Raw genomic sequence first — 18,568 nt, 5'->3', positions numbered from 1 at the left:
CCAAAAGACGCCAGAGATCTTACGAGTATCATAGTATAGAGTAGTTTGCATCGAAGACGAGGCAGATTATCATTCGTAAGGATATCGTAGGAATTGAAACCAGAGCCCTGGAGGATTAGGTCATAAGGTAGAATTCGGATCAGACAGCTCCGGCCACCACACCATCGCATACAGCGGGATCCCTGGACCGCCTGGTTGGACGGTAGCGTCTGCAGCAACTTTGCCCTTCCCAAGAATGATCTCCTCGATTTCCTGGAATCCAAGGGAGAGATACAGGCTACGAGAACTGGGCGACGTAGCCTCGAGCCAGATCGGGAGGTTCTCAGACTGAGCCACCGTTTGATGGTACCGCATGATAGCTTTGGCAAGACCTGTGTCCGATGGTCAATTATCTGGCTGCTGAAGCATCACGAGGAGAGCTCACCTTTTCCCCGGTGTTCGTGCTCTGTGCCGATGCTGAAGATATAGTAGTACCGTTTCTGGCCGTGGAGACCCTTCTTTTTGGCACTGTCTGTCATGCCTGAGAACTCTGTCCAGAGTCGCTGACGAATCTTAGTTTCGCATTCCGGCGTTCTCTGATCGAAAGCCATACCTTGAAGCCCGACAACCCGATTTTCCACAGGACGCAGAGAAACCCGGCATACAAAAGAGTCCAGATGTTATCGATATACCTTCCAGGCGGGATGATTACCGAGGCTGCTTTCCATCCGTCAGCCTCGGTGATCAGGGCATGGTTGAGCAAGGCCGATCGAACCAAGGTGGACCAGTACGTGGGTAGATAGTCCAGTCTTTGTTGCCGAGGCATATCCAGCAGCATGTATGTAACGACCGGGTCGTTATCGAAGACGTGGCCATTGAGATTTGCAACAGCACTCAACATCTCTTGTTGCAATGAGCTCATCTGATCCGAAGATAGAAACCAGGGACTTACCATATCTGCCGTGTGTGAGTGGGATGGGCGCTGGCGCCATTGTTGTTAAAGAGTACCTCCTCCTTAGAAGGTACGGTCCGTATGAATAAGATATGTGCACGCTGGCTCCAGGATTGCATCGTCAGCCATGGTGTAAGAGAGTTCGAGATGTCGCGTCGACGCGGTGCAGCTGGAGGTGGACGGGTTGGACCGACGTAATCACTTTATGTAAGCGGGCTTCCACCTGAACCCTGAACCATGGGCGAACAACTGAACTTGAACAACGTTCGTCGCATTCGGACTCAGGACCACAGGTACTCCTAGTGATGGTTCGCGCGGTGCTCGGCCGACATGAAGTGCGCGGATTCGTCGATTCCGACGGCAGACCCACGCCGGGCAATGTGGAGCTCCAGATTGACAGGTCCATCGTGGCGCGTTATCTATCTCGCCAGGCCGTCGAATGGGCGGTGATTTCAAACTCGACTGAGAAGCAAAAATTTTGTGCAGCGACACTTTCGACTCAGACTTTGTGGGAGCACAGCATGACTCGACGCTGAGTCTCGAATGCTACGACGGTCCTGTCTGTTCAGGTTGATTTCTCGTGGTATTCGAAGAACCTACTCTATACCAATCAACCTGTATTCGGTCTACGATACAGCTCAAATTTGCAAGTATTCCTGGATCGTGCGAAGCAGTCGTTCCATTGAGCTCTGCATCCCATGTCTCTGGTTGTGGTCAATGCACCCCCTTCCAATATTATAAGATACGAAGTCAACACCAACATCGCCGGCGATCGTCTGCGAAGGAGATCTCGCGTTATGGGTTCACGAAACTCAGGTTCTCCATCGAGAACCATATAGTCACAAACAGAAGCTCTCAGACAATACGGAGAAAGCCATCATCAAACATGCCACACGGTACATCGAGCACAACTTTCCCGTCAGAAGCAAAGAGTTGATGGTCATCATCGCCAATGCGTACTTGAATCAGACACAACGACGAATCCCGGAAAACGAGCGGAATCAAGTGGCTGAGGGCTGGCACAAAGGGCTATTTCAACGGCACCGGGATTTTGAACAATTGTTTTAAGAGGCGCGAGAACAGGACAAGCTCAACGTGCCATTGTCCGACGCCGATGCAGAGAAAGCTCGGCTGTTTAATTTCATGAACAAATTGGAAGGGATTGTCCACAAATACAGGATTTCGAACGAGAACGTCTATGCCGTCGGTGACTTGGGCTACGTCACCACGGTCAAAGGGGAGAATCAACCCATGACACTACACAGACCAGAGGACAAGACTAGACCGGAGAAAGAGTGTAGGCCATATGCGTCTGTCATCCAATGTCTCTCTCATCGAATCCGATCACTTCCTCCATACGTTATTGTGAAAAATGGGGGACTCGCCCGAGATGAGTTCCACAGCCACACTCGTGTGGCCTTCAACCAGACTGGCTGGGCGGAACGGCCTCACGCCATGGACTGGCTCATCAAGTTCTTTGAGCCACAGACGCGGCCGGCCCCCCAAGGAAGGGAGCCGCGAGCATGGCGGCTCCTGCTCCTCGATGAATATCAATTCCCTGTTTCTCCAGAATTCGAATTATTCTGCTGGGAACGGCGAATCGTCTGCCTATCCTTTCCTAAAAGAACGCAGAAGACGTTCAATCCACTCCATCGTGGTGTCTTTGATTCTATGGGGACTTCCTATGCAGAGCACATGCGACAAAAGCTGTGGCAAAGCGGTAGAGAGTCTTACTCAATCGAGCCGAATAGCTTCGTGGAATTCATCAAGCATCAGCTTTCTTCCCACGAACGGCTGACCGAGGCCCGCGATGCTTGGACCAGGACGTGTCTTTTCCCCCTGGACCGTGAGGCCCTCAGCAACCGTCTCCAGGGTGAGCAACCCCTACTGATTCCAGATGACTCCATGTCTTCCTGTGCCCGGGCTTCGAATCCGCCCGAGCCGTCACTCGTCACCGCTCGCAATCGTGGTATCTCCATCATGAGCATCGAATATGTTCCACCATCTCCCCAGCCGTCACAGCCCGCTCGCTCACAAACCACCAGTGACAAGCTGGAAGAGACCCGTCGCGTGGACCCGGATATCAGTGTCAATCGCCCGGTGAACCTAGATATCTCCGAGGACCCGCCGTCCAAACGGAAATTTCTCCAGCACCTAGACGCATTTGAAGATTCTTCCCCCAGGTCCCGAAAGAGACTCCGAGACGCATTGTTCTCTGATTTCACAAGTTGTTTTACTAGAGCTCAGACTTTGGCCGAGGTGCTGAAGTTGCAGGGCCTGAAATGAAGCCGAGTTCGAAATGTGATACCACCTGATGATCAACAATATTGGGAACTGCGTTTTATAGTTTTTAGCCACCAATTCTATCTGGTTGTTAGGGGTGAGTAGTCTCTACTTTGTGCACCTATCGACATTAGTTCCCTCTCCTGTACCTGGGTAGCGCGTACTCTGTATTGTGTGACGAATCACGCGTAAAACAGGACGGCGACTTTGAGCAGGGCTTCTCTTTCATATACTTTTCTGGGCCTCAGAAATCAGGCGGATGTAACTCTACTGGCACAACTCCGGTACCGGGAAGCACGAAGCGGAACCGGCATCACAGCTTCCTTTACTTCTCTGGCTCTCTTCCTCTCTTCCCCCTCCACCATTATATTTCTTGTCTCACCTCACAAAATCGAAATTACCACTCCTTCAATATCATCCCTCGCGTCAGTATCAACATCTACCATAATGGGGGCCACCACGCTGCTCATCCTGGACGTCCAAAACGGCGTGATCGACCAGCTCGAGAACACCAATTCATACCTATATCGTCTAGCCTCTGCCCTCTCCGCAGCCCGAAGAAATGCCGTCAACGTCATCCACGTCGTGACTGCATTCCGCACCGGCTACCCAGAGTGCCACCCAAACAACTCCTCCGTGCCAGCCGTCAAGGCGCGCGGCGCCTACCAGGAAGGCGACTTCTCCGTGCAAGTGCACGCGGCCGTGTTCCCAGCCTCCGAAGAACCCATCATCACCAAGCGCCGCGTGTCTGCTTTTACCGGCACCGAGCTCGACATGCTTCTGCGCTGCTCCAACACCGAGACTCTGGTCGTGGCCGGCCTGATTACCAGTGGCGCGGTGTTGTCTACCGTGCGTGCGGCGATGGATTTGGACTACCGTATTACCGTGCTCCGGGATCTTTGCATGGACCGTGATGAAGAGGTGCACCGCGTGTTGATGGATAAGGTGTTCTATCGGAAGGCGGAGGTTATGTCGGGGGAGGAGTGGGCTGCTCTGATCAGCGAGCCGCCGTACTCTTGAGGCTATGTGTTCAAAAGACAAAATATGGGGGAATCAAGATCAATATGATTAATTTCGAAGACTTCCCGTGTAGGACTATGCTTTGTGTATTCGATTTGGGTTCCGATATCAATGGTAATATTGATTATACTAATCTGGGCGTGTTGTACCGTGATGTATGTCAAAACTCAGGAGCCATCACGCATGGTGATGTGTTTATGGGTCTGAGCTAGCATGTCAATGATGAATTACACGGCCTTACTTTTGCTCCAGCAACACCCTACGAATTCTCTCTACCTTCGTGTAAAGTTTGTCATATAATTAGGCTAAATGAGGATGATGTAGTTGGAGTAGGCGGATAAGCGTCGCAATTTTGAAAACATGAAAGTAGTTTGGGACAATGGGAGGACACGGTTAGCTTAAGGACAACTCTTGAAACTAAGCTGCACAATTAGTACTTCTGATTATTCAAATTACTAGAATCCCTATATCGACAGCATGGTTTTCCAAGGTATAGATTTCTGTCTCCACTGAGTGTCGGATATTCAAGATTACATTCGCAACTCGAGAAGCGATCATGTCCGCTCCAAAGCGCACGATTGGTGACAATTTGGATGTGACCATTTATCATATTCATCAACTACCCAGTTATATCATAGTCGTCTAGTCATCGCAAATTCAAATTCTAGCTCAGGATGCTGCAACACCAAATGCATATATCTTCCATCAAATCCGTCATCACAACTTCACCTGGCTCCGGTCCTGAGGCGCAGCGCAGCACGTCGGCTCCGGGTGAAGCGTAGACTTGTTGAACGCCTGCGCCGACTGCGGCACATCCAATGCCGGGTTCTTGGTGAAGAACCCATCTGGCTTGAGCATCACGCTTACCCGCTCCATGGGCATGACGGGGAAATCCTCGATACGGGGGTTATGCGTGAGACCAAACGAGTGCCAGAGGACCACGTCTTCATTCTCCACTGCATCGTTCCGGCCCGCCCACACCTCCACGCCGTCAGACGACTTGCTCTGGTTGGTGAATTCGCCGGCCGCGAACAACTCGTCGTCCTGGTACTTGGTCACCCAGATCGGACGGGTCGCGAACTGCGCCCGCTTCTGGCCGAAGGATTTCGGCCGGGCGAGCATCATCTGGCTTGGGGATGTTTGCAGCTTATACGCGATCGGGTGGTGCGTAATGGGGTTGACGACGCTGTCGTTGCGAATCTTGAATACGCGGTGCCGCTCGATGCTGGTCGAGGCGCTGCCGCTGGTCTTGATGACGTTCTGCTCGGTTGTATAGCCGACTGAATAGGGGTTGTACTCATCTTCGGCCATGGGCACGCTGTCTTCGTAGTAGATTGTGTTTTTGAACCCGTCGAGCGCTGGGTCGATGCGTAGAGAGAACATGTGTTGGTGGAAGGGCGCCATCACGCCCGGGCCGACGTTCGTGCCCCACGGCACGGTCTGGCCGTTTTGGTTGTCGAATGGCACTGTGGATAGGATGCCAGTAGCGCGAACTTCGAGCTCGATATTCGCTGCTTGGTCGAGGATAAAAGCGAAGATGTACTCGTAGTTAGCGACAGTGCAGATCATCTGGACGACCAGCTGCCGGTTGCGGACGACTGTAGCTGCGCCGGACCGATAGTTGGTGTGCTTGTGCTGTAGACCATTGTCCTGCTCGTGCATGCAGATGACGTTTTGGAGCTGGATAGGCGTACCCTGAGCATCTGCTCGGTAGCCATCGAAATACTTAATATGACCGAGACAGTCGCAACCGAGCGAGAGCTGGTTAGCCGTGATGCCAAAACCGACATCGCCGACATCGAAGGCCTGTTTACGGTGATATGGCGCGCGAGGGTCTAGTCAGATTAGTTTCTGGCTGCGATATCCTGGTCGAAAGAGAGATTCCGACCTACCTCCATAGGGAACAGTCATCTCCGACACGGAAAGGCGATAGAAAGTGTTTCGTCCATCATAAGTCACATTGTGCAACACTAATCCCTCGCGGTTATTGAAGCCAACACGGAACCGCCATTTCTGCCATGAAACCGCATTTCCAATGACTGTGAACGACGCGCCCTCCGGCTGCTGCACAATATACGGTTTAAGATCTGTGCGAAGCGGTTCGTCCAGAAGGTCATGGGTGTATTGAATAGCCGGTACGGGCTTCCACGGCTGCGTCTCTGTCGTTTGAGTGTCTGCGCCGTCGGGCAGGTAGTCCATACGCACCATCTGGCGGGCGATGCCATCGAAGACCGGCGAGAACTTGCAAGGCAGAGAGTACTGGTTATTTTGCGGGTGATCGGTGGCTACGATGTACATGTAGCATTGGAAAAGCCGCCGTATCTCCTTGGGGTCGTCTGTGCCGTAGATCCATGGGTCGAGGCACACGGTCATTCCGGGTGGAAGTTTCAATTTCTCAATCTCGGCCTTGACAGCTGGGTGGCTCAGACATAGTTGCTCGATCTCGAGCATCTCGTCGACGTCCAGCGGGCCCTGGAGACATGTGAGTAGGGTCATTTTAACACGATCAAAATCACGCACCTGAACATCCTTGGGCAATTCTTTGGCTGACAGGATGGACTTGGTGTCTGCATTCAACAGCGCCTTGTAGAACGACCCGTTATCCAAGCGATGGAACAGTGCCATTATAAGACGCGCCGGCTTACGAGGCCGCGGCTGTCCAAGCCTCTCGGCCTCGATGTATGGAATAACCTCATGTTTGGTGGGTTCCTGAAGATCAATGCGCTTATACCGCAACTTGACTCCGGGGAACGCGGACTCCAAGATTCGAACGGCCAACTGGATCTCCCCAGGGGTGATAGGGTCAAAAGGGTGCAGGCTCGCCATGGATATGAGTTCAACCGTGAAAATGAACGATATATGGGAAGAGCCATGAGCAGGCGGGTGAAGACTAGGCCCTTTTATATCCACTCCACGCACCCCGGTTCTCCTTTGGGTCAATCTTTCGACGGGCGGGGCTCAGCTGAGGAATGTCTGTTATTGGCCGAGGTTAATCCACTGGGCGCATCTTTGCCCGGTTGCGGTTTAGCCTGGAGAAAAAGACTGATAACTGCCGCGTCGAGTCGCCATTGGGCGCTGGAGTTGGAGCTGGCGGACATCTCGGGAAGTGCATACGGTTGGGGAGACGGAATCCGAAGAAGCACGTAGTCGATGTTTCTTCGGGTGGATGACTTGCCGAGCGAGAAGACCCGGAGCGATTGATTGGAATGAGACTGAATTCCAAGGTGAGAAATGAGTTCATCGACAAGACAATCAATCTAGTTATCCGTTTTAATGGTGTTTAATAATCCAGCGATACTTCCTATCCAGAGTGGATCATCTAGGAGGTGTTTTAGCTCAGATATTCCCATGGTGTTTCCCAACCCCTTCCGGCTGCTCTACACCGGTACAGTATGAAAAAATCTATCCAGGTAACTATAGTCAGCAAATCATTCATATCAACATAGCCACTTGTATTTATGTCATGACGAAGGACAACTAGAAACTCCACGCACTATGACAGTGCACCTCGCGATACCTCATTTGCAAAAAGGCCCGGCGGGACTGAAGTGTCCGCTGAAGACCAAGTACGGTCCTTAGATTCCGTGACCAGTTCCTTCCAGCCTCTCCCCCTGTGTTTCCTCTCAATTATTGGATTGTACGTGGTTTGATCAGATGAGACGTGACTGGGCCGAGGTTTTGCATGGCTTGAGGGACCCTTGCTCTACGTGATCCAGTCTAGAACGATGCGGTCGAAGCAATGGATCCTGCGATATATCGAATCTTGAATGCATTCCATGTAAAATTTCATACCCCCAAAACTGTCGATGGATAACAGAGAGGTTGGCAGTAAAGGCTTGCACGCGCGTGTCTAGAACAACGGAGAAAAATAACTAGAACAAGAAATCTGAATCGTGGGCGTCATAAATGTTAGCTGATGTCCAAAACCCATAGGTCGCACAGATCAGTGAGCTCTCCATTTCTAGAGCTCTCTGCTAGAATTTCAGGCCAGAAATCCCCGCTGAACTTCCTCCATTAAGACTTCGAACAGTTCACGGTCGGCAGGATCCATGTCCTGAATCAATTCCGCATGTTTACTAGGAGCGCCGACCAAGGGCTTCAAGTCCGCATCACAGAGTGTTTCTGCCTTTGGCAGAGCTCCCGTCTGAAAATAACTGCGGATGGCCTTGGATATGCAAAGCGATGGCGCGGCGATGCTGGTATGCTAGGAGATATCAGTTATTTAACACACAGGTAATGGGAAATAGCAGCGTAAACTTACTCCTTCAGAGTCTTGCTGAAGAAGTACAGACCCTGGGAACTTCTGGGACATATGCTGGGCACTGGCAGAGTCAGCACGGTGAAACACTGGCTATTGGGTGATGCCTTACCTGTGCAGCGGTGTTACTGGATCCAGAGTATTGGAAACAAACAGCATTGGATGGGAGGTGACGCTACCCCAGGGACCTACGGTGTATCAGCATGATCTCCTTGTGCGGGGATTAACTATGGGTCGCACTCATACCTTCGAATTTGTACTTGGGCTTAGCCTTCCATCCCACACAGGCTAGTTCAAGTTGGGCCCAGTAATCCCCCAATGCAGCACTGTCAGACTTGAGACCATCCCATACCGATTGAAAGGATTCCATTGTGTGATTAGACAAATGTTCTGCATCTGTACAAAGGATTGCGGCACTGGCATAGAGCGAGTTATCTTGTTCTCGAGCACATGCGGGAGACCAGGGACCCGCGATACTGCATTCGGTGTCTGGGCATGCCCCGAAGTGTCTGCGGTGCTTGAAATCAGCCATGGGGACATAGTTGCCCATGGCCAGCTCACTCATGACTTGTGCCAAAACAGGGAATGCAATCAATGGCTGGTAAACAGCAACGCGGAGGATGGCTTTCAGGTCAGTCCAGGTGACAACCTCAGGGCCCCGGGTAAAAGACGCCATCACCGGAATAGATGCATTGAGGATCTGCTCCTCAATCGCCCAGTAGGCCTCCTTAATGGCTTCGGGGCCGCCATCAACATAGAATGGACAGCCATCGAAGCCAACAGCATCACAGTAATGGCCGAAGCGGTCGAAGATCGCATCGGCATCCATCACTGCATTGGGACCTCTGCCTTCATAGTACATGTCCATGTTGACCACGCCATCAAGAACGGCCCGTGCGATACGTTCAGGAAAGAGTGCAGCGAAAGTCATTCCGAGAAGAGTACCATAAGACCGGCCCCAGTAATAGAGTGGCTCTTCACCCTGCTGCCATCGCGTGCGCTGTGCGATCGCGGCACTCTCGTCAACTCCGTGACAGCGATCGTGGGCAGCCTGTTGCTTTTGGCCCTCCTTTTGGCGCCATTCCCCATGGCGTTCGATGATGGTGATCATGTCTCGCGCAACTAACGGAGTGTTGAGATAGGACATCATTGGCTCTTCTCCTTGCGCAGCGGTCATTTCATAGACGGAGCACCCCTGGTTAAGTGCCTGCGTACGCTGCCAATTCCTCTGCAAAGCGTCGGGGCAACTGCCCAACATACCCTCCGCTTCCACTTGCAGCTCCCAGGTTCGCTGTGAGATGGGATCAGGGAAGCAGGTCACTGCCGGCGTAGTAGAGCCCACACCGCGCGGATCGAAACCAATGATGTCGAAATACTTATCGCCCGAGTCCACTGGATTGATGTTCGGGTCGCTTTCCGCATTGATGATCTTTTGCAGATTCCGACCTGACACAAAGGCTTGCAGAGTCCCAGGACCACCGGGGCCACCTAACGGAGTGAGCGATGGCACCGCTATGCGGATAGGATCCATGTTGACACTCACCTGGATTGATCAGGACGGCGCCTCCATAGCGGGGATCGCCGACTGGGACCGGGGCAGGGATTCGGACGATTGCCAAGGCAAATTTTCGCCCTTGGCCATCGGTCTGGTTGTAGTCCATCGGCACCTCAAGTCGGGCGCATTGGAAGCCATCCCCGCAGTCATGATATTCCAATAACTCTGAAGGCGAGATCTGGTCCCAAGTGAAGGGCGCTGTCGACACGGACGCAGGCACAACCGGCGTCCTAGTTGGGGCGAGCCAGCCCGTCCAACGCAGACAGACGAAAGCGCCAGCCAGTGCTGCGATCCCGCAGCGAGCAGCAAACCGCCGCCGTGCCGATGTCTGATGGCACGGCCGAGGCTGCGGATCGGCCGATTTCCAGTCCTCCATGGCTTCCGCGGTCCCGTTCGTCGAGTTCAAGCCACTCGGTAAGGCTCAGACCCGACGATCGAGCGTATCGGTGCGAATTCCACACTCGCCGAGAGATGCGAGGAAACGAGTCCCTTCCCTGCGCCCTGCGACAGCGTCAGTGGATAGGGAAGAGGGAATCGGAATCAGATAAAAGCCCACGCTGGGAGCAACAAACCACCGAGCCATGGCTCGCAGATCGGAGGGTCCACGCGGTGGAGAGCGGGTGGAAAGCGAGGCCTATCATGAACCGCAGCGGTGGCGGTCGAGCAGCGCACGGCGGGTCGGGCCATCTCATTGGAGTGGATAAGCAGGGAGTTTCACTGGGTTGCATGCCGCCGGCCTTTGCGCTGAGAAATCGGCGTCCTCTGATGGGTGCGATGGCCTGTGTCTGCAGCGGCGCCTTATCGCTGGACCTCGCCAAAGTGCATTCGGTCACCACTGGGGATTGTCAGAGAATTGAGGGTCACGAACGCGATGCGATGATTGCCGGTTCGCCCAGCGCCTCACATCTCGTCCACGGCCGAACTGGTTTCAAAGGATCGCATCTTGCAGAGGGTGAATGTCAAGAGCGAGTACGACAAGTGACTGCCTCGATCGACTGAGAATTATGTTGGTCTTGCTCGGCAGCGTAGTGACCACGTAGAGTTGGGTGGAGTGTGCTGACGCGCAGATGAAGGCCGGGCGGCTTTGAGTGACGAAGCGATTTTCTTGAGACCAGCAGGATGGACCCTTCGAGTATATCAAGGAGGGAAATTCCCCGCTAATTATGCAGGCTTACACATCTACAAGAGTGGTAGATTCAGAGAGACAACACACTTACACCTCCAAGATTCGTGGACCCTCCTGTCCCTACCTAGAAGTATCGCTGGACACAGTCTTCAAGTAAATTAGTCGATTCTTACACACCGAAAGATCGATCGCATCATAATCGGTGCAAGATATCGCTGAAGCCATTAGAGACAGAGGGCAGTCGTGAGGTATTGTCCTAGCAATTCTCTAGACCACACCCAGATACTTTTTAGATCTTTGCCTGCCATCTCCATCGATAGCTTAGACATGCCCATCGAGCCATGGTAAACATCCCCAATGCGACAATGAGCACGCTACCCAGATAAGCCACCATGGCCTGCTTGCCAACCTTCTCTAGCATTTCTCCGCCAATTGGAATGCAGATAAGAGTCCTATTATAGAAGTCGAGTTAGTTGGCTGGATCGCCGCCAGTTACGATGGGGTTATCACTTACGCTATGCTGACAATAGAATAGCAAATGCCAAATCTTCCGCCCACCTCGCTGGCCTTGGATATCTGCCCGATGCATGCGGGTGCTAGGCTCAAAAAGGAGCCAGACGCCATCCCGAATATGCAGCTGAACAGGTACAAACCTGGCAAGGTGTGCCCGAATGGAAGCCATATGATGAAGATGGCAATGGCTCCTAGGGCGACGAGGACCCCTTGAGTGTTGAGCCGTCCGTATTTGTCGGCGATTCCGCCGGCGACGAGCCGGCCGAGGGTGGAAAATCTATGAATTCGTAAATTTTCAGCCATTCCTGGGGAAAAGGGAGATAGAGGGGGTTAGTGAGGCATACACATTCAAGATGGCGAGGAGGATCACACTGGTGCTACTGCTGAATCCTTGCATCACGACGTATGTCGGGTATAGACCCAATCCAGCAAAGACCTCGAGCTCCAAGCCTATTAATACGTTAGTATCTTTGTACCTATGCTTTTGCCTCAACGCGACTAACTGAAGGTCCCCAGTGTCAGCCAGGTAAACCTGGTGTCTTTGAATGCATGCACATTGATTGTGGATTTGCTCCGGCCTTTCGGTAACCGGGACCGAACCAGTGCAGTCCCCAGGGCACATAGCACCCCGACGATCAAAGCCAACAGCCGAATCGCCCATTTGTACCCGAGTCGTGTAAAAGATGCCCTGAGAACCAAAGGGAAAGTCACACCACCAAGCCCAGCGCCCGCCATAGCCGTCCCCATAGCGAGCCCGACTCGACGATCAAACCAATGCGGAACAGCAGCCATCGCCACCGTGCTCAAGAGAGCCGCGCCGGTGCCAGTGAGAACACCAAAGGTGAGCATGAAGTGCCAGTACAGCCGACACTCGGCCAGAAGCAGGAGGCCCGTAACGTAGCAGGCCGTTCCTCCGATCAGGATGCCCGTCGGTCCGTAACGATCAAACATCGACCCAATCTGCGCACTGAGGCCCAGTCCGAAGAGCAGGAACATACCCGGGATCCAACCAATCGCACTGGCGGAATAATGGGCCAGCTGGTGCGACGCGAAGTATTCCTGCAGAACTCCAGTGGAGTTCATCATGCCATAGCTGCTCATCAGCAGGAAGAAGGACCCTGCAATGACCATCCATGAGCGGGTGCCGCCGTCGGGCGATCGGTCGCTTGGGATTGGCTCCAAGACGTGCGTTGTGATCGTGGACAACTGCGCTGGTGGCTCGACGATGGAGAATGCCGACCGCGGGGTCTCTTCATCGCGCACATTGGCGTACCTCCTGGCTGGGCACGCGGCCGATGCATCGCCGATATCTGGCGATTGATGTGGTGGTTCCGTGATGGGGATGGCAGACTTGAGCTCGGTGGCCATGCTGTACTGGTCGCAGGGCATGCAAAAGGCGTCGTGTCGCATCTCAGAATGTGGGATTCACCCGTTTATTTGCCATGAGGGTCGGCAACCCTCCCGATCATGGTGAGTCACTCTGATCGACGTGCATCGCCGTCACACGGGGATTGGTGGTCGGAAGGAATCTAGACGGTGAAAAATGGGTCGAGAGTCGGAGTCACAATCGGGGATGGACTGGGGCGTCGGCACCCCACGCCGACTTGGCTTGGGATGAGGTGATTCCTTGGATTGTGATTGAGATGAGGAAGAGGTAAAAGGCGGAAATCGATGAGGGCGTTGTCTACTGGCCCTTGACCTCTAATGTCCCCCCCCCCAGGAATCGGGCCCAGGCCACTTGCGCAATGCAGTTGAGTAGCATTGCTAGTGTGATTGGAAACTAATTGAAGGGAAGTCAAATGCGAATGCTTCACTCGCAAAAGAATAAGCCTTTTAGATCGTACTTGATAGAATGAAGGATGGTGGTAGGATGAACAAGGAAGAAACTTAAGGGGTTCTAAGGAAATTTTGCGATCCGCACATTGAGACTCACTGGCACTGAATTTCGATCATTGATTCCTGAAAGACATTGACAGGTGTATTTACATAGGTAGCTACCAGTGAGAGCAGCTGCCGAGAAAAGTTGTTGAGCACTTCTGCCTGTACCTGCTACAACAATTCCTTGGGAACCGGATAGTCTCGAGAGTAACATTGCGTGCTGTCATCAAATAATCACACAGCTGAAGTAGACTTGAAAGGCCTACGATCGAGCACCTTTCTTTACCACAGGCGTAGCTTATAGCATCACAGGCTAGAGGCTCCCGAATCTGATTCGTATATAGGCGGGATTCCGCGATCGGGGTGGCATGATGCCGTGACGAAACCGTCACGAAAACCACCTCCGGATTCCCCCTCAACTTGTCACCGGAGTGGTATGACGATGTTCAACCCTCGCCTTGGGGTTGATCATGGGTCGATCCGGTTAGATATTGTCATTTTCTATCAAAAACAATCCTGCAACCCTATATAACCTTTGCGAATTTCCTTTGAAGGATTACCTCCCACCACCCCCCAACCAAAACATCACTCCATCATGCAAGCCAGTCGCATCATCTCAAGGAATCTAGCGCCAAGCTACGGCGTTCGAGGACGCAAACGACTGCGCGTCGTGAACGTCCCCGCCAACGCCCCCCTCTTCGCCGCCCACAATCCATCCTTAGACTCCGACCAACTGGCATACCGACTATGCGAGCTCTCCTTACAAAAGATTCAAAAGGAAGCGCGAGCCTCCGAGCCAGATCTGCGCCATGTCCTGGCCTGCACTTCCATGCAGCGGCTAGCACAGCAAGACCTCTTACATCGACTCGCCACTCTTCAAACCTCGCTGGGCATCCAGGGCATACCGCTCTTACCCGGCTGCGATGAGCTACCAATCCCGGAAGAAGATGAGATGGACATGAGATCGCTGGAGATTGCGGTCAATGAACTCGAGACGGCGAGTAGGAGAGGCGAGATTGCGCGAGTCATATGTTTTCAGCAAATCAGCGATATGTAATGTTGATATTGCTTTTCTTGGAGTCTGGGTGGTTTCTTTGCATTGTGCTTAAATTGGGTTCCAGCAATTCTTATCCGAAAAGTTCTCTTCACATCTGCATATCAGCTAATTAGTGATTGGTGAATTTATTACCGAGTTTGAACGTTACATGGAAAAAAGAAAGAAGAAAAAAAACCTTTCCTATTTGTAGCATTGACCGAATGAGGCTAAAAGTGACGAGATATCTTCGCCATCTTTTCTTCCCTCCTGTTTCAGTTCTTGAAAAGCAAAGGGCCTTGATTCTTTGGACTGCATCTTCATAGCCAGTAATGACGTACAAGAATGAGCTACCTCCGGCACTGGTTGCAGATGTCATGTTCTGCCCCGTCCATATCAATGAAATTGGGCCGGTCGTCCTCGTGATCGCCCAGGGCGCAGTATTGCTGTTGATGCTCTAGGCAGTATACGCAAATACCTTCGTAGTTGAGCTGAGAACTGCGACGGACCTCGCAGTGGAGACAGATAAAATATGGGCTGGGTGTCGTATTCTCTGTAGCCTCGGAGTCCTCCGGTTCAGTTTCAGCTCGGTGCTCTGACGAAGCAAGGTTTATCATTTGCCAGCTGTTGTTTTCTGCATTGCCGAACATCCCAAAGGGTGGAGACAACGGTAAGCTAGGACGTAGTAGTGGGGAGAGAGATGGCAACGGAGGGGGAAGAGATTGAGACGATGACGTTACGGATGGCAGCGGGGAGGGTGAAGGCAATGGGGAGGGCGAGGGGGATAGGGACGGCGGTTTTGTAAATGCCACTCTAGTCGGCTTCGAAACAACTACATTCATGTCAGTAACGTACCAACGACAAGTAGAGAAGATAAAGAGCGACTAACCAGCCTGGGTTTGGGTGAGCTGTTTCAAGAGCGCATTTTGTTCCATAATAGTCCTCAACTGGGCCTCGGATTCTTCTTTGCGCCGCAATCTCCTCTTTCGGGACCTCTGTTTCTCTATCAGTCAAGGGATTGGAAAATCGCTTAATGGTTCGGGTCTCACCTCCCGGCGCGTCTTTCGACACATTTCGCACATTTTGAAAATCCGTGCGCCATCTGGGGACATGTAAGCTGTGATAGGATTAAACCTACCACATGAAATGCACTTTTGTTCCACGTCTTCCATAGTGCTACGGTGAAATGGATATCGTAAGCGAGAAAAATGGGGATGACCAGGTGAATTGGTAAGGTTAGAGAGAAAATTGGTAGACAACGCTGCATGAATAAAGTGAGAGAAGGACGGAATAGATATTCCTTGTAGATAGGAGTAGAATTTTGTCAGAAGATCAATCTCTGCATGAGTGCATAAGAAAGATGGGAGAGTGAGAGAGAGGAAGAACAGCTGCGGTGTCTGAGTTCACCTGTTCTCCGCAATCATCACTTTCACCATCAGTGGATCTGAAAAATCGGCAGAATTGAAGAAGGGATAAAAGATAGCCATGGTCTTGCAGCCAAATATGTTGACCGAATGTCCGAAGAAATGCAGCGAAGTGTCAGATCAAACGATCATGCGCTGGGGTGATGTAGGAGAAGAAGGAGAAGGAAGACAATTGCTTAATGGTTCGGGTCTCACCTCCCGGCGCGTCTACCAGCAAACCTAGCGACTAGGCAGGCACGTATCCCAACTTCGCAAGACTGATCCGAGCATGATAGCGTAAGCGGTTAATCGTCAGAGGAAAAACTTCGTTTGGATTGCGAGGAGACTGGACAGAGTACAGGTCGCAACGTCGAATATCAAGTGGCTGAGGCGGGTCACCAGTAGGCATGGGGAAAATCATTTCAGTCTGTGCGAGTCTTGGGATCCCTTGTCGATCATTCCTGTAAAGCTCGAGGACTCCGCTGACTGAGTTATTTGCATGCTTCGTCCACTTAACAAGAATGACGATTTTGATCGCCCCATTGCCACCAATGAGTAACCGATTCATATCATCAAGGAGGTCATCATATGACTCGCTCCATCCAACCTCTGCGACAAGAGTTGGAAAAGGCCGCGATGGGGTATGGAGAAGAGCATCTGGTTCCTTTCGAAGACCACGATATGGACCATCTGTGAATGACAGTGCTTCAGATGTATTATTAGTAAAGATATAACCAAGGTCATTAGCTAAACTCACTTGTGCCTGATTGTAGAAGAACGAGGTCCAGCTCTGCTGTGTTCAGAAAACCCATCCCAGAGGCTCTGGAAATTGAGGTTGAGATCCATTCCACAATGCAATTATGGGCGTAAGTGGGCCTGATTTTGAGTCGTAGATAACGGCTCTCTGGGTTGTAGTTTTTTCGAATGGAAGGGAGGTCCTCCTCAGCTTCCCAGAGGAAACTCTCCCACCCTGGTGGTATGTTGGTAATCACAAGCTCATGAAAGCCCTTGGCCTCGCGAACAGCATTGTAAATAGCCTCCTTGAACTGTGGCTGTATTTGGAACTGATCTGCGGAGGCCACGGTCCTTGATGAGACGCTCGAGAGAGTTAAGGTAGGAGTAGGCATAGCGATTTCAAGGGAGCATAAGCGAGGGATAAGGGGAGAAAAGAGAAGAAAAGGGAAGGTGGTGTTGAAGAACTGTGTATTACAACTGAGCAGCTCATACAGTGACACCTACAAAGTGTTAACACCCCCTCGGGACCCACACCCCCTGACCGCCAAAATTAGTCATACCGCCTACCTCCTATACGCGCTAGTAGAAGGTGCTATTTTATCGCGTTTCTACGCGTTTTACCTACTTAATCTCCTATTCTCTCATCCTACGCCCAAAAACCATCAATTTCCTATGGCTCCACGCTCTGAGCTGACACCTGCGCTGCGTGAGCGTATATGTGAGCTTCATTCAGCTGCTCATTGGGGTTATAAGCGTATCCAAAAGCGATATCCGTTTATCTCTGTCTCTACTGTCCGGTATACTATCAAAAAAGACCACGAACGACTTAATGGAGTGTCAAAACCACGCTCTGGGCGCCCACGCAAGCTTACTGAAGCTGATCATGAGTGGTTATTAACTGCAATCCATGAAAATCCTAAGATTACGCGTGAGGATATGCTTACAGAGGTTTCGAATAAAGTTAAGTTTTCCTACTTAATTTATAACTAAATTCTAATCTTTTATAGGTTCGATATAAGTCGATCCGAAAGCTTTTAAACGCGGATAACTTACGTAAATAGCGCTGTAGCTGGCGTCCTTATTTAACCGAAGAATATGCTATAAAACGACTCCGTTGGGCGCTTCAATATCAACACTATACTCCTGAAGATTGGGCTCGAGTTTTCTGGTCTGATAAGTGTACTGTTAAGCGTAGAATTGGTGTTCAGCAAGAGTGGACTTTTATACGCCCTCGAGATCAACCAAAGACTGGTTAATGTCAAGGACTTCCATATTATGGTAAATAAGTTAAATAGATGTTTTAGGCTGCTTTCTTAGGCAGTACACGTTGGACTAGACTTATCCTACTATTTAGAGACCTAAATTCTGAGCGTAGTGGTATAAATCGCTTTGTTATTGAAGATTTATACCGCTGAATTTTACCTATTTTGATGGTAAATGAAGATAGGATTTTTTGGCATAATAATACTCTAATATATACTGCACGTATCGTCCAACAAGCCCTGGCCGAGATGAATATCGAGGTTATGGAATAGCCTCCTCATTCGCCGGATTTAAATCCAATTAAGAATCTTTGGGCGTTGCTTAAAGCTAAAATCTATAAGATTCGACCTGATCTTGTTTATATGCTGAATAATGATCAGACTAAAGAGATTTTAGTGGCTACTGCACAGCAGGCATGGGATGAACTAGACATTCAGCACCTACAGCATCTATCAGAGACTATGCCAAACCGTGTGCGGGCGATTATCGAGAGCCAGGGTTGGTATACACCATATTAGCTGAATTCATGGAAGTTTTCTGGCCGGCAGAATATTATGTAATAGGGGTGTG

The 18,568-nt window shown here is 51.3% G+C and overlaps 13 protein-coding genes across 13 annotated transcripts; 7 read left to right on the top strand and 6 right to left on the bottom strand.

The window, feature by feature from the left end:
- Window positions 1-120: 120 nt before the first annotated feature.
- N7459_001843 (GNAT family N-acetyltransferase) lies at window positions 121-971 on the bottom strand (the record flags this gene model as incomplete). Its single annotated transcript, XM_056941028.1, has 4 exons — window positions 121-371; window positions 425-542; window positions 593-882; window positions 932-971. The coding sequence occupies 4 exons, from the start codon at window positions 969-971 to the stop codon at window positions 121-123; spliced, it is 699 nt and encodes a 232-aa protein (XP_056802883.1).
- A 197-nt stretch (window positions 972-1,168) lies between these two features.
- N7459_001842 (uncharacterized protein) lies at window positions 1,169-1,467 on the top strand (the record flags this gene model as incomplete). The annotated part of the gene is made up of 2 exons (XM_056941027.1): window positions 1,169-1,195; window positions 1,225-1,467. 2 exons carry the CDS (start codon window positions 1,169-1,171, stop codon window positions 1,465-1,467), a joined length of 270 nt encoding a protein of 89 aa, XP_056802882.1.
- Window positions 1,468-1,817: 350 nt separating this feature from the next.
- On the top strand, window positions 1,818-3,217 carry N7459_001841 (uncharacterized protein; the record flags this gene model as incomplete). The annotated part of the gene is made up of 2 exons (XM_056941026.1): window positions 1,818-1,827; window positions 2,010-3,217. 2 exons carry the CDS (start codon window positions 1,818-1,820, stop codon window positions 3,215-3,217), a joined length of 1,218 nt encoding a protein of 405 aa, XP_056802881.1.
- A 444-nt stretch (window positions 3,218-3,661) lies between these two features.
- On the top strand, window positions 3,662-4,234 carry N7459_001840 (cysteine hydrolase family protein; the record flags this gene model as incomplete). Its single annotated transcript, XM_056941025.1, has 1 exon — window positions 3,662-4,234. The coding sequence occupies one exon, from the start codon at window positions 3,662-3,664 to the stop codon at window positions 4,232-4,234; it is 573 nt and encodes a 190-aa protein (XP_056802880.1).
- Window positions 4,235-4,951: 717 nt separating this feature from the next.
- On the bottom strand, window positions 4,952-7,060 carry N7459_001839 (Copper amine oxidase N2-terminal; the record flags this gene model as incomplete). The annotated part of the gene is made up of 2 exons (XM_056941024.1): window positions 4,952-6,069; window positions 6,127-7,060. The coding sequence occupies 2 exons, from the start codon at window positions 7,058-7,060 to the stop codon at window positions 4,952-4,954; spliced, it is 2,052 nt and encodes a 683-aa protein (XP_056802879.1).
- Window positions 7,061-8,216: 1,156 nt separating this feature from the next.
- Window positions 8,217-10,423, bottom strand: N7459_001838 (alpha/beta hydrolase; the record flags this gene model as incomplete). Its single annotated transcript, XM_056941023.1, has 5 exons — window positions 8,217-8,438; window positions 8,496-8,556; window positions 8,605-8,680; window positions 8,739-9,980; window positions 10,036-10,423. 5 exons carry the CDS (start codon window positions 10,421-10,423, stop codon window positions 8,217-8,219), a joined length of 1,989 nt encoding a protein of 662 aa, XP_056802878.1.
- Window positions 10,424-10,518: 95 nt separating this feature from the next.
- Window positions 10,519-11,046, top strand: N7459_001837 (uncharacterized protein; the record flags this gene model as incomplete). Its single annotated transcript, XM_056941022.1, has 1 exon — window positions 10,519-11,046. The coding sequence occupies one exon, from the start codon at window positions 10,519-10,521 to the stop codon at window positions 11,044-11,046; it is 528 nt and encodes a 175-aa protein (XP_056802877.1).
- Window positions 11,047-11,462: 416 nt separating this feature from the next.
- Window positions 11,463-13,054, bottom strand: N7459_001836 (MCT family MFS transporter; the record flags this gene model as incomplete). The annotated part of the gene is made up of 4 exons (XM_056941021.1): window positions 11,463-11,625; window positions 11,688-11,963; window positions 12,031-12,136; window positions 12,190-13,054. 4 exons carry the CDS (start codon window positions 13,052-13,054, stop codon window positions 11,463-11,465), a joined length of 1,410 nt encoding a protein of 469 aa, XP_056802876.1.
- A 1,105-nt stretch (window positions 13,055-14,159) lies between these two features.
- Window positions 14,160-14,621, top strand: N7459_001835 (uncharacterized protein; the record flags this gene model as incomplete). Its single annotated transcript, XM_056941020.1, has 1 exon — window positions 14,160-14,621. One exon carries the CDS (start codon window positions 14,160-14,162, stop codon window positions 14,619-14,621), a length of 462 nt encoding a protein of 153 aa, XP_056802875.1.
- Window positions 14,622-14,947: 326 nt separating this feature from the next.
- On the bottom strand, window positions 14,948-15,709 carry N7459_001834 (uncharacterized protein; the record flags this gene model as incomplete). The annotated part of the gene is made up of 3 exons (XM_056941019.1): window positions 14,948-15,429; window positions 15,487-15,592; window positions 15,647-15,709. The coding sequence occupies 3 exons, from the start codon at window positions 15,707-15,709 to the stop codon at window positions 14,948-14,950; spliced, it is 651 nt and encodes a 216-aa protein (XP_056802874.1).
- Window positions 15,710-16,247: 538 nt separating this feature from the next.
- N7459_001833 (uncharacterized protein) lies at window positions 16,248-17,127 on the bottom strand (the record flags this gene model as incomplete). The annotated part of the gene is made up of 2 exons (XM_056941018.1): window positions 16,248-16,690; window positions 16,758-17,127. The coding sequence occupies 2 exons, from the start codon at window positions 17,125-17,127 to the stop codon at window positions 16,248-16,250; spliced, it is 813 nt and encodes a 270-aa protein (XP_056802873.1).
- A 280-nt stretch (window positions 17,128-17,407) lies between these two features.
- Window positions 17,408-17,991, top strand: N7459_001832 (uncharacterized protein; the record flags this gene model as incomplete). Its single annotated transcript, XM_056941017.1, has 2 exons — window positions 17,408-17,700; window positions 17,805-17,991. The coding sequence occupies 2 exons, from the start codon at window positions 17,408-17,410 to the stop codon at window positions 17,989-17,991; spliced, it is 480 nt and encodes a 159-aa protein (XP_056802872.1).
- Window positions 17,992-18,165: 174 nt separating this feature from the next.
- Window positions 18,166-18,516, top strand: N7459_001831 (Transposable element tc3 transposase; the record flags this gene model as incomplete). The annotated part of the gene is given in 2 exon segments (XM_056941016.1): window positions 18,166-18,258; window positions 18,271-18,516. 2 exon segments carry the CDS (start codon window positions 18,166-18,168, stop codon window positions 18,514-18,516), a joined length of 339 nt encoding a protein of 112 aa, XP_056802871.1.
- Window positions 18,517-18,568: the final 52 nt, after the last annotated feature.

Source organism: Penicillium hispanicum (assembly GCF_028827665.1).
Source record: "Penicillium hispanicum strain IBT 35686 chromosome Unknown utg000002l_segment0_segment0, whole genome shotgun sequence".
In the NCBI taxonomy this organism is placed as follows: Eukaryota; Fungi; Ascomycota; class Eurotiomycetes; order Eurotiales; family Aspergillaceae; genus Penicillium; species Penicillium hispanicum.
Note: the sequence above shows the minus strand (reverse complement) of the source record. Positions and strands in the feature narration are given on the sequence as shown.